Source organism: Tripterygium wilfordii, chromosome 7 (assembly GCF_013401445.1).
Source record: "Tripterygium wilfordii isolate XIE 37 chromosome 7, ASM1340144v1, whole genome shotgun sequence".
NCBI lineage: Eukaryota > Viridiplantae > Streptophyta > Magnoliopsida > Celastrales > Celastraceae > Tripterygium > Tripterygium wilfordii.
The window spans coordinates 1,023,424-1,037,055 of NC_052238.1; the positions used below are offsets into that span (position 1 = coordinate 1,023,424).

At 38.2% G+C, this 13,632-nt stretch overlaps 3 protein-coding genes across 3 annotated transcripts; 1 reads left to right on the plus strand and 2 right to left on the minus strand.

The window, feature by feature from the left end:
• Positions 1 to 1,736: 1,736 nt before the first annotated feature.
• Positions 1,737 to 4,466, minus strand: LOC120001752. The gene is made up of 3 exons (XM_038850203.1): positions 4,304 to 4,466; positions 2,357 to 2,542; positions 1,737 to 2,202 (listed from the first exon to the last, which is right to left on the minus strand). The coding sequence occupies exons 2-3, from the start codon at positions 2,525 to 2,527 to the stop codon at positions 2,131 to 2,133; spliced, it is 243 nt and encodes an 80-aa protein (XP_038706131.1). The 5' UTR covers positions 2,528 to 2,542; positions 4,304 to 4,466; the 3' UTR covers positions 1,737 to 2,130.
• A 1,219-nt stretch (positions 4,467 to 5,685) lies between these two features.
• LOC120001765 lies at positions 5,686 to 7,247 on the minus strand. The gene has a single exon (XM_038850224.1). The coding sequence runs from the start codon at positions 6,719 to 6,721 to the stop codon at positions 5,849 to 5,851; it is 873 nt and encodes a 290-aa protein (XP_038706152.1). The 5' UTR covers positions 6,722 to 7,247; the 3' UTR covers positions 5,686 to 5,848.
• Positions 7,248 to 11,795: 4,548 nt separating this feature from the next.
• On the plus strand, positions 11,796 to 13,049 carry LOC120002000 (WUSCHEL-related homeobox 2-like). Its single transcript, XM_038850531.1, has 3 exons — positions 11,796 to 11,842; positions 11,984 to 12,294; positions 12,622 to 13,049. Exons 1-3 carry the CDS (start codon positions 11,796 to 11,798, stop codon positions 13,047 to 13,049), a joined length of 786 nt encoding a protein of 261 aa, XP_038706459.1.
• Positions 13,050 to 13,632: the final 583 nt, after the last annotated feature.

Consider the following 13,632-nt stretch of genomic DNA (forward strand, 5'->3'; position numbering starts at 1 on the left):
CTCACTTACTCTCAATTGTAAATGATCATTTTAAGGATAAAATTGCGCGGATCTTAAGCTCTCAAGCAAATAATACCTCTACAAGTAAATTGAGTAAAATTTCTCTCTATCAATTCCTACTTGCTTCTTCTCAAATATGTATCAATGGTTTTCTAAATAATATTCTAGAATCAGATTAAGGCATACATAATGAAGCACATGGTGAGGGATTAAAATCTATAAAATCATTTCATTATATTGATTTGCATGCATCGTTTGTGGAATATTGGTTTGTATTTATTTATAGTAGTTAAAGATATATAGCCAGCAAAGAAGGGGAAGTTAGTGGTGGAAGAATCTCATTCCCTATCAAGAATCGCCAGAGCGTACGGCCTTTTCGCTTACTTTCATGCAAAAAAGCCAATTATAGTTGGAAAGGAAGCAAAGTTTCAGCTTTAACACATTCACTTGTCTCCTCATATATATATATATGTATCTCAATTAGAGTAAACAAAATTTGCTGTCTAAAGATACATATTTTTCTAGGAGTAATTAGTTTATGTAAATAATATGTAGTACGTTCCTGAAGAAAGCACTGGAAAATACACTTTCTGCTGTACGTACGTACACAGAAGGAAGAAGTCTCTTTGCATAATGATATTGATGTAAAGTATATTGTAGCTTATGAGGGGTTCAACATGGCACCCACACTGCAAAGAGGTGGTACCATGTCTGCACTGTTAAATTTGTTATCCTAAAAAAGAGAGATTGGTACCAAGTAAACTTTGGTTCATGATTGCACATGCCACTGACATATATATATATATATGTATGTATATAAAATCTAGATGCAATATGTACGTTCTGATCCATGTTCACTTTTATAGCTTTAACTCTCAAGGCGCAGGCACAACCCTAGCTAGATACCACAACTTGGATAGATAGTGGGCTACATGATCATTACATGCAGATTAAGATTTCAGGGACGTTCAATGTTCATGGTCACGACTGAGTCTGATTGGAGAGATCCATCAAATATTGCACAAAACTATACAACGGTTTCGCTTTTCCTCCATTAACAGCTTTTTATAACAAGATGAATAAGCTTCCATGTCTCCCACTTATATGCACAAATCCTCCTCTTTTGCCCTTTCAAATATTAAACCTTCTTTGCTTCTCCTCGTGCATATATGCATGCACTGATTTTTTTTTATTTTGTTTTTTTAGGGTTACATTTCGCGTAGAATATATAATATCAAGCTATCGATCTTACGTTTACAGAAGAAAACTACGAACGGCCAAACTAAACTAATGATTAGATATAGACGTCTCTCCAAGCATTCGGTAGACCTATCAATTAAGATTTAGCTCCCATGTTAGCCTGGGCCCACCGTTTGAATTCCTCACATGCTGTTGCTGTCTAAACTAAACTGGGCCTCGGTCCACCTGGAGCTCGTTAATCATACCATATTCAAGGTTTCAGTGAAACCAACCACGTCTGCTGACGGCCCACTGAGCCCACTATTGACTCTGGGCCTAAGTGTAAATTGATTAAGAAGCTCACCATGGGCTTGGTCCCACGCTCTTCTCTAGCACTATGGGCCAGTGATACAAAAGGATTAATGTTTGTTGGGGCTCGCTGGGCAGACCCAGCGTACAGTCTGCTTAATTCAAGAAAATAAACCTAAGCAATTGAAAAATGAGAAAGTCAAACCTTTGCTTCGCTTGAACATCAAGAATGAATCTCTCATCTCTAGTCTCTACCAAGTTGTAAACCGCAAGAATATTTGTCAAGAATAGCTTTACATTGATTGTACGTACATCAAGAACAGCCGGATCACTTCGAAAGTTTCAACAATGCAGGAAGCAAAACATTATTTTGTCCCTACAAATATTTGATTCAGAAAATGTCCACAGATTTCCACCAGTAATACATTCTGGTCAGCAGTGAATCCCACCAAAGCAGAGTAATTCCTAAATGATCGAATCATTAGCTTATCATGCATGGAAATTTTCAACCCTGACAAAAATGTTCCATTAGCCAAACATTCTATAATAAACTGGCCTTAAAACTGAACTTTCTCCGCTGATAGGCGTAATTCAAATGAAGCACAATACATGAATGAACATAACTTCTCTGTAGAACCCAAACTACTTCCTTCCCCTGTTAAGCCTCTGCAGATGATAATTGATGCTTCCCCAACTCTTTCTGTTTTTGGAACTCTGCAGTAAAGATGACCGAAATCCATCCTTTAGTGGATATATAGCATAATCTATTCATGAAACGAGGAACAATTTTTTCTTTTTTCCATTTTACATCCAAAACAAAAAAGAAAAAGACAGAATAGGAATGAAAAACGTTGTATGGTTACATCACCTGAGAATCCATACAAGCATTCAACAGTTCCTTTTGCCGAGTACATTTATCATCTTTGTTTTGGTTGAGGGACAAGCAGCTGAGAAATGTTATCATTTCCTGCATGCACGGCCTCGTCATATTGCCAAATTTCTTTGGACTTATGTATACTCCACCGGCTTTTCGACCCATCTTATGTTTTTCGTACTACATCCAATTAATCAATGTTAATAATCCACTACTTCAATCATCGACAAAAAATAAAGCACCACAACAATCAGCACAAGACATACTGCCTACACATTCAGCTTGCTTCACAATTATACAGCAAACGCCAAACAGCAAAAAGAGGCTATTTTCGGCTGGTTATTTGACTAGTTGGCCAACCTAAGAAAGTTGTTCTCCAGTTATGCCAGCTCTCATTCTCCCACCCCAAAGAGGAAAGAAGGGAAACATTAATTACAGTAAAGAAATAGAGAAAGAAAGAACTTCTTCATCAATACAAGCGATTCTCTCCCCTTTTTTTTATGACGAGGAACCATGGGCCTATGGCGCATGTAACCCCTTATACTTTGATTGCCCCACTCTCCCCAAATACCTAATAAGTAATAAGTCGCAGGTATTGATGTGGAGAGTTGAACTTGGGACCCTAGCTGGAAGGATTCATCCGCAGCCAACTCAGCTACCCTTGGGTGGTTGTACAAGCCCTTCTATCCTTAATGAGTATAGAAAACAGGTCCAAAAGCGATTAAAGAAGGAAGAAAGAAATCCCAAAATCCTCCCCTTGTCACTGCAAACAGAAATTGCAACAAATATTTGTAGCTCAAAAAATCTATCATTCTGATGTAAATCTGTGTCTGTTTTCCCAAGTCATTATCCTTACGCCAGCCAGTCAGATAAACTGGAGTCCAAAAGCTCAGGTTGCAAACGAATATGCAACGACTTGCTTGCACTTGTTTTCAGACAAAGAGGATCATATGAGACTCACACTACAAAAAATAGGAGTATGCCTTTGCAATTCCCGATACAATTTCAAGCCAATATAAACTTTATGACTTCGAAAACCAAATCTCCACATTAATATGAACAGAAAGAGTTTCTCAACGCACTAATAAAAAATCTTCTTTCATCAAAAGATATAAGGTTCTCCTGATGGTAATCTACCGGACAGTTGAAACAGAATTACACTCAAGCATGGCTCAAAAAAAGCAATGTCAGATAATTATGGGTACATGTACCGGCTACATATGTTTTTGTACATAAAAGGGGGTTTCTCTCACGTTGTGACTCTAGTAACATCTTCACTAGCATCTTTGAATATGAACAGACAGAGGACCCAGTTGGTTAATCTCACTGAGATCAGGTTACTTCTGCAGTTCCAAATACAACAAAACAAACCAGTATTTGAGAAATAAATGGCCATAGGAGTAATAAAAATTGCAAAAAAGACCTGCGTTTGCTTATTACTTTAACTCCCGGTTAGAGGGAAATGGTTTCTTGTTCAAATCGGTTTTGATACCCTCTCAGCCTAGCCTGCTCGGCTTTGTACAATCAAACATATACCCAGATGGGCCAAATCTTTATATGTTGTTCACGGCAAACAATAAGAAAGGGTTCCAAAACAAAAAACTCTGAAATCACCCCCACATTCTGATGAAGTAACACTAAATAGATTGTCTCACAAAACGAATTAGTTCCAAATCCAAAGTTAGTCCTTCCAGCCGAAGCAATTAACTCAAATCCAAAACTATTGGCATAGAAGAAACAAACAACTTAGATTGACGTCAGGCGAGAGAGCCTCCAGTCACGCAATATCAGAGTTCAAAAGTAAGAATATCTGTGAAACTTAGATTTCAACCCAAGCTCTCAGAGAATCATAAATTGGCACACGCATCAAAATATACGGAAACAACGAAAGATCTAAACCCAAAGCAAAAAACTTCCTAATGCAAAGGATAGAGCTTTTACCAGCAGATAAACGGCAAGAGAACCTTCACTGAAATCGGCGAGAATAATGAAGAGATCTAGATTGGGATGATTTCAGGTAAGTCACGGTCCGCCGCTCAATGGAAAGACGGGACTTTGATGGAGCGAGAGCTTTCTCTAAAACGGGCCTTTTGACTCACCTTGTCATAGCCTCATGGGTCTCTCAATGTTTGAGATGGGCTCTCTCTTCCGATCCAATCTCCATTTACATATAAGAAGTCCAATCCAGAATACGAAAAAGACCGCAACTTGTCCAGCGCTTAAAATGGAAAAAAAAAATAAAAAAATACTTAAATACAAATAAGTACTTATTTTCATTATCATCATATTTAAGGGCATTGATGAGTATAGTGGTATACCATTCAGATCAGTGGGCCTCCTCTTCAGAGTTTGCACCACTTCAATCTCTTCTCCATGTCAGATTGAACAAACGGCTAAGATTTATCTTATACCCTATGTTTCAAGGCACTAAACACAATGCTGTCAATACGTTTTTCTTTTTCGGCCAAAATTCAAAATTCTATTCAACCCCATATTGGACAAACGAACATAATCCTCATAGCACCAATGGTTGCAAGAGTCTGTGCACCGAACTTTGAAAATTTTTGATAGCCAATTTAAGGGTTTAAAAAAAAGTCCCAAAGATGATGAAAATGGAGTTTAAACTTAAAGGTCGAGGCAACTTTCGGCAGGATCGCGTGATGACAAGGACAGTAGTTGTTTTTTTAGGTAGAAGCTCATTAAGGAAAGTAGGAAACCAGTCACCTCTTCCCACTGGTTTCCACCTTCGGGCAATATTTAATGTTGTCTTTTACAAGCATTGCTCAAATCTTCAACATGTCAGTCTATTTATGTCTCCCTTAAAACACAAGCTACTTCAAATCTTGCAACATCAGACATGAAGGTTGTTGAGTAAATACGTTGTTTGTGTTTGAAAATGCCCGATTGTGTGTTGCTACTACCTTACAACTCATACAAAAAGTAAACAAAACGACAGAATCAAATTCTCACAACTTTTATCAGCCAAAGACAAAAGGGGGCTGGTGCTAGAAATTTCCTCCCTCTCTTTTAGATTTTTAACTGTAAACACAACTGTCTAATATCACTGGCTGTACTCCATAGTACTAAATCCCATTCATATGGGTCTTTAGTATTAAAATTGTTTTATAAGTGAAAGTCAGGCCAGGAGAAATCTAAGAATATCAGTATCAAACAGGATTACCCACCAACTTTCCCACTTGAACTAACCAAACATACTAACATCAATGTAATCCTGAATGTATCAGTTTGCTTTGAAACAACAATAAGCTGGCATCTTATCTGTCCATGTTGCAGATTACTAGATTAGTCATGGCTATGTTGGGTACCCAGAAGAGAAAAGCAGCATAAAATTAGCTCCGGTTTTCAAACAGTACATCCGTAATTCTATCTTTGAAAGGAAGATCAATTGAGAAAAATAAACAGATAAACCAGATCATGTGAATCCTAAGAAATCTACTACTGTAAATTGGGCTTCTTGTCTAGTGGTCAGAATGCTGTGGGTGAAGAAGCCAGTGGGAGTACCTGAGCAGTACTTGAAGGATACTGTGGTAGATGATGAAGAAGCTCTTTCTCTTTCTTACTACTACTAACAAGGAAATTCAAAAATGACCCTTGAATCCCCTCTGTCACCATTGTTGAATTGAGAGATTCAACCTGAGAATCTTGAGCACAAAGGACATTTTCTGATTTCTTTCTCTCAGCTTCTTCCATAAATTTCCTCTGCAGCTTCTCCTCTGCATCCCTCATAAACTTGAATTTTGGAGGAGGTGAAGATCTCAACCTGTTAAGCTCAGCCTCAGTAGTCGATTCAAAGAGGGGATTGAATCCATGGTGAAAATAAGAATCTAATGGAGCCTTGAAAGGTGGAGAAGCCAAAGGAGAAACATAAGGAGTATCAACAGCCAATATAAGATCACTCAAGCTTCTTGTTCTTGAACTCTTTCTACTCTTACAATCTCCCCTAGATTTCCCATCTTCAGACTCCAAATCCTCCTTGGTTTCCTCTTTAATTGTGAATAGAAATCTTGGCGGTCCTGCCAGATTGTGCAATCTCATAAGCTCTGCTTCCACACTTTCTTCCCCTGCAACTTTTACCACCAAACCCTGTCCTAAACCAAGCTCTACGTCTTGTCCATGGCCGTTTCCAATTGGGTCTCCTCCAATTTCCTGATTGCTGTTGTTGTGCAAATAAAATGGTCTCCTGAAGCAGATAGATTGAATGTAGTTACTGCTGTAATCATCTTCAACCCCTGTGCTGGTAAGTCTCCTCTTCCACCAAAGCAGATAGTAAATCAGCGCTAACAAAAGGCAACCAAAAACTACACCCAACCCAATACCTAAACCACTAAAAGATGTCATCTTTTCCTAATAAATTCAAATGCATCCCAAAATAATCAATCTCGGAGTCAATGCTGCTCGAACCCACTAATACTAATATATACATATAAGCAATAATCCTTGAATCAACACTCACCTACTCCTAGAAGAAAAAGGAAGTAGGCGACGAAGAAGAAAAAAAATCCCCCCACTCTCACATGACAAGCTGAAGATTCCTCTATGTCATGTTTTTATGGCTGCACATACATATATTGCCTTGAACACACGCTATTTGGAATCCGGCCATTTGTTGTTGAAACACAGAATTTGTCGTACAGAGTAGACTTACCTTGTAAAATCCCCAAAAAGAAGAAAATTTGAGAATCAACACAGGACCACAATTTGGATACCAACAATGGAAACACACGAAAGCCTTAGCTTATAAACAATCCTTGGAAAGTTCAAAATTCAATATTGGGTATGAAAAAAAAACAGAGGAAACTAAAGAACAGAACTTAAAAACAGGGGAAACTGTGGGACTTATTGGAGTGCAGCTCGCATGGGTTTTGCAGAAGCGTGTGTACTATTTTAATCACACGAAGACAAAAATATTTTATATTTCTACGAAAATCTGGAACCATAATTAAATAATCCAAAAGGATTGTATTTGGGGGGAGGAGGGGGTGGGAAAAATTGGAAGGAATTGCATCATCCACGTAACCTAATTGGATTTGAATAAAAAAGGAAAATTGAAAAATAATTATCTATTTCAGGTCCATTTACATAAATAGTTTACTTGATTTACTTTCTTTCTTGAAACGTATATATTTGAAAATGAAACCAAATCTGATTTTGATCCAGTTTAATTTGATTGGATTTTGTTTCTAGATACTCATTAATTGTGTTCGATCATGATTAAGCAATGTATGTCTTTTTCTTTTTTTTTTAAAATGAGGAATGGAGAGTTAAACCTTGATTGTTAAGGTGATATACACTATCATTATCACTTGAATTAATGACTCGGTGTATATGTAGATCTTGTTAAGTCCGCTTGTTGACATCAAAAATATCCTCTAAATTATATAGAAAGACAAATTGAGGTCCTTTATTGTGCAGATCCCCTGCTAACAACGATATGCATGGGCCCATGTGGCTCGTAAGCTGGCTGCTCTAGGCCCGGTTAGGAGATGTGACTAGAACTAGGGGTGTTCATCGGGTTACAAAACCCGGACCGACCCGGCGCTTATCGGGCAGGCCCGAAACACTTTTTATCGGTCCGGGTCAAACCTGACCCGATTGTCTCTTAATAGGTCCGGGTTCCGGGTAATGGTTTTAATGATTTCCGGGTTATCGGGTCACCCGATAACCCGGTTAAAAATATTAAAAACGACAGAATTTGTATAGCTGTGAGTTTCTTTGGGCTTTTAAAGACTGATTTCTTGTGTTCCCTTCTATCTTTTTACGATGTGAGATATGTGCACTTGAGTGTCATTTTTAAGTTTTAAGTTTTACCAAGAAAAAGTAAAGAATAAAGACGAGATATAACTGATATAGCCCAACACTTTAATAAGACAAGATAAATGATATAGCCCAATACTTTAATAAGCCCAAGCCCAATACTTTAATAGTCGGTTTGTCATTTTGTCATGTTAGGAAGCTGAGTTAAGGCATTTTTTATTTCTCAACGGGATTGAAACCTTCCTCTATACTGATGTAAGTGGAGACGCAGGGCCGGCAGGCAACAAAGAAGGAACTAGGCTAGGGACATGTTGAAAGAAGTCTCAGTTCCTAGCCGGTGAAATGGAAGCCCAGTAAGAAGGAACCAAGTTAGGGACATGACAAGGCAAGCATCTCCCTTTCTGACTACTTCTCTTCGACGTTCCGGGGCAGGGGCCAGCCCGATTAGACCGACTTTTGGATAACAAGAAGGCGAGCAGATCTAGTCTCTTTTTGTTACAAAATAGTATCTGATTGTTTGATTTTTTTGCCGTTCAAATAAAGGCATCGAATTGATTTCTTAAACCAAGAAAAGCTTTTTTATCATGCTATGGCTGCTGAACGAGTTCCGTGGTGAAAAATATATCTTGGATTTACTCTCCATGACCTCATGTAGCTCGTGATGCTCGGATGGTTCACCATTTTCATCACAAAGATCTATCTTTTTTTCCCTCATTGAATTTGTTTCAGTATTTTCAGTTTCAACTAAAGGTTATCGGGTGACCTGGTACCCGAACCCGATAGCCCGGTAACCCGAAACCCGGTAACCCGATGATTCTTAACAGGGTTACCGGACCGGGTCCCTTACCTCTAAAAAATCACCGGGTCGGGTCAGATCGGTCCGATAACCCGGAACCCGGCCCGGTGTGCACCCCTAATCAGATCTATCTATGATTAGGCCCATCATGAACTGCTGGATATTGCCTGATGAGGGAAGACCCTTTTCAACAATGCGTGTTAAAAGGGCCTGTATGGTTCCTGACTTGAGCGTAGGGTTGGGAAAAAATTGGTTATACATCAGATAGCATCACGTGTTTACGAAATATTTACATCTTTAGACTCTGATTTGGATTGGATTTCGGATATAGTTAATCGAATAAATTTGGATTGATTTAAATCCGGACAAATAAACTAGACAATAACTCAATCTGAGTTTGGATATGAACAAAATTTATATATTTGGACTCGAACTCAGTTTTAAACCCGATAATTTTTTTGTTTTAAACTTGAATTTCAACTAGTGAATTGAGTGGTCCTCTTGACACGAAGCTTCTATCCGTTGGAATAAATCACAAGAGAGCGCGGAGACATTACACTTTGTGGAAAGGGCAAAAAAAAAAAAAAAAAAAAAGAGGCAAAAAGCAAATTGAATTTTTGAATGGATTTACTAGTCACTTCTTAGTTCTTATTGGATAACATAATCAAATAAGGGATTAATATGGGCCGCATCTGGAGAAAAAGGTTTATTAATGGGCCCAATGTAATTCAGGCCCTAGCGTTTTTGTCATGGCACGCATGCTCTCTCTCACGCGCACACAGTGAATATCAGAGAGATCGATATAAAAACCATGCAAACAGTAGATTGTCGTGATCCTTCACTCCATCCATAAGAAGAGTCAAAATGCAGATAACCTACCAATCTGCACAACTCCTCCTAGGTTTTTGCAAACCCAAATGTCTCTACTTGTTTTGGCGTTTGACCATCTCTGCGAGTTGCAGTTATCCCCTCTTTCTCCCCCCTGCTGATTCCTGATGAAGATTATCTATATATATATATGATCCAGACATGTATTAATAAATTAATTATAAGAGGAGAATTTATACTTTTACATGAAACTTTGAATGGTTACAATAAATATACATGTCATGAAGGCTGAAGCATGCGCAGGGGGGGACTATATAGATACACACAAAATCTTATTTTTGAAGCCTACTTTTTAGGTTTCAGCTCTTCAACGACAAGGCTGGTCAGCTGAGTATACATTGCGTGTAACACTCTCTCCTTTATAACTTGTTTCACTCCCTCACATGTGTGTTTGGCCAAAACTGCCCAATGCGTCCGGCCAAATACTCCAGGTTAAAAGCCCTTGTCGATTACAGGTAAACAGACATATTATATAGGAAAAGTAACCTAGAGAGATTGAGAGGTGGCTAGCTACCTGTAGCTACGAATCTGTATTGAATTTGCTGCGAAGAAAGGGCAGATAATAGGGCGACGGATGGTGGTGTTGAGCCTTACGAGGCGGCGCTAGCTTAAAAGGTGCATTGCGGCACCTGAATAATTCACAAACAACAAAATTTAGATTTTGATTACATTAACGGCTAGTAATTAATAGTATTTCTACAATATATAAGAGTCAACATCTCCTAATTAATTACACCACCCCAATTATCGCCTGTTGTGTGCCCCATTTTACTGACCGTGTGACTGCGACCACTAATATGGCGTTGACCTTTATATATATTGCTTTACATGCATGCAAGCATTGGGATTTATCTTGCCTTTTTCTTTAATTTTGTGTGTTGATCTGTGCATCCGTGCACTCACCACTATGACAATCAATCACGTGTGTATAGGTCGTCTCTATATATACTTTGTGTTGTATTTATTCTTGGGATAAAGTTTGGTCTTTAATTTGTGATCTGCCTCATTATATATCATATCGTTTTTGGGAACAAGAAGAAGAAAACGAGGCCTGGAGAATGGGAGGAAGCCTGGTTGGTCAGGTTGTCTGTCCAAGACCTTGAGGTCCAAGGTTTCATTCTCACCATGAGGGTTTGAGATTCGGATAGTTTTTCATCCGCTGTGATGACCTTCATATCGCTCGGGCATGACTTAGCTTGTGTGTGGCTTGTACGCCTTAAAAAAAAAAAGAAAACGAGGCCTGGGTATTCAATTCTCAATTACCATTCGCCGCTTAAGCTACTCAATCATATGCAGCTGTTCTAAAATAGTGAAGTGGAATTTCTTTAGTAAATTATTTTCATTTTGGAGGAATACAGTTACACAAATAACCCTAATTCACAGTATATATATGCACCCAATTAATATTTAAATTAAGGTTTTGAGTTCTTTTTGGATTTTTATTTTATCTGTGCAGTGACATCCTAGTGGTTTAGGGTTATTACTTATTATACGTACGCAACATATGGTTGTGATTCTTGATTAATGCATGCATGTCAATAACTAGGAGGTTTAAACTTTAAATGGGAAATTCACCATACAATACGAGAGCCATATAAATCCATCCATGATCCATCATTTCATCCAACTCCCACCAGCTACAAAACACAGTTTTCGAAACGGCTAAACAGCTAAGTAAGAAAATTTTCAACTATCTGCGCCTACTTCAATTCCCAAAGCCTAGTATAGCCTTTACCTACACCTTACAACCCAACCGGTTGTCCTTTCCCACACAATGACATCTATACCCTCAATGGCATAACTTAGGTTATTTATTCGGTCTCTCATTCCCGAGGCATTGCCATTTAAAAGAAATCATTACATGTTTCCTTCAAAAGATAGCAAAGCACAAAGAGAATGGGTAGTTTTGTCTTTTCATCTACCCTTTTTGTCTTCCAGCGAAGAAGACGAGCCTGCATTAGCCGCTACCCCGTCATGTTTTCAGAGATGGTCAGCACCAAATACAATACGCATGTTCCTCTGTTTGACTCTCTCCCACTCCCTTCTGTATATACTGTGTGTGTGTGTATAGAACCACTATAAAATAGTACAAATGCATGCCCAAGTTTTGTGAATCAAGAGACTCTTGGATTCTTTTATTTCAATCTGGTTTTCATGGCAAGTGATCATAATAGCAACATGGGCAGTTCAGGTGGGGCTCAAGGGAGTTCAAGGTGGAACCCAACAAAAGAGCAGATAAGCATGCTTGAGGGTTTATACGCACAAGGGATAAGGACACCAAGTGCTGAGCAGATACAGCAAATGACTAGCAGGCTTAAGGTTTATGGTCACATTGAAGGAAAGAATGTGTTTTATTGGTTTCAAAATCACAAGGCAAGGCAGAGGCAGAAACAAAAACAAGAGAGTTTGGCTTCCATCAATCGCTATCTTCACACGGCTCAGCCCATTTTTCCCGTCCCATCTACCCCAAATGGTCAGTCTCTCGATCTTATCACAGCTAGCCTGTTCAAAAAATTACCTGAAAATTAATTTAATTTATTAGTTATGAGGTGTTTCATCACAACCTAATCTCTTCATGCAAAGGGGATCGATAATCATAAACGTACGTGCCCTGTTAATAACTCTAATGAGTCCACATTAGACTTATATTACATTTTTTCTTAAATACATTTTGATTTTTCTAGCACTATATAACCATATCATGGTAGTTTCTATGATTCTAGTCCTACTTATACTGGAGCTTTATTTTACGTGTTTATTTCTATTGTATCATATTCTGAAATTAGGGTTTCTGTATCAGTTATTTGCGGCCCATATTACCTACCTCAGAGAGAGAATTTAGGGTTTTATCCTCCGTATCCGAAAGTGCTAATACCTGGCGGATTCAAAAGGAGGTCAAGGATTGAAAAGTCTGAAAAGACAAAAAGTACTGGTTATGTCGGTCAAGGATGTGGTATTTCCCCATATGAGTATAACAATTCTATGATGCAAACCAGTAGGAGTGTGTACGAGGAAGCCATTAACGTTGACAGTGACCAGGAAACGCTACCTCTCTTTCCAGTGCACCCAACCGATCAAGGAACAACAAGAATGTCGTCTCTTGCTGGTTCAGCTTCTGGCGAGAGTTCCACCACTTTATCTTCTGATGAGAATATTAACGAAGAAGGTTCCAGCGACCAACCCTACTTTGATTTCTTTTCCAGACAAGGCTCTTTTGATAGTCACTGAATGTTGTGAAATGTAAATGCATGTCACCGTTTGATAATCAATAATTTGAGATTCTAGAATTGATTTCATAGTTGTTGGACTGAAGATTCAAATGCTTTCATGTCATGGCATGGATTGCTGCTTCTGCTTCTTTTTTATTGGATAAACAACTTTTGTTTGTTTTGGTGAATGAGAAGCGTAATGATTTGTAATCTGTTTCTGTTGGATACAAATTTCTACCCGGTCATGATTCCTATTCTCCCATATGCCCATATGCATGTAGTCTTTTTATCCGTTATTCAAATATTCGTTTTCTTTAAAATCGCTATTTTTTTATTTTGAGTTTCATTCATGTAATTCTAAGCCCAACAACATTACATGTTTACGAAATATTTTCATGTCCGGATCTTAATTTAAATTAAATTTCAGACATATTTAATTGATTAAACTCAGATTAATTTAAATTTAGACAAATAAATTCGGTTTGGAGAATAGAATTTTACCACCCTACATTCATGGTAATAAAGGAATAATGGACACACACATATATATACCGGATGAGTCGGAGGTCAAAGTCAATTAAGTAACAGGCAGACTCCGTCCG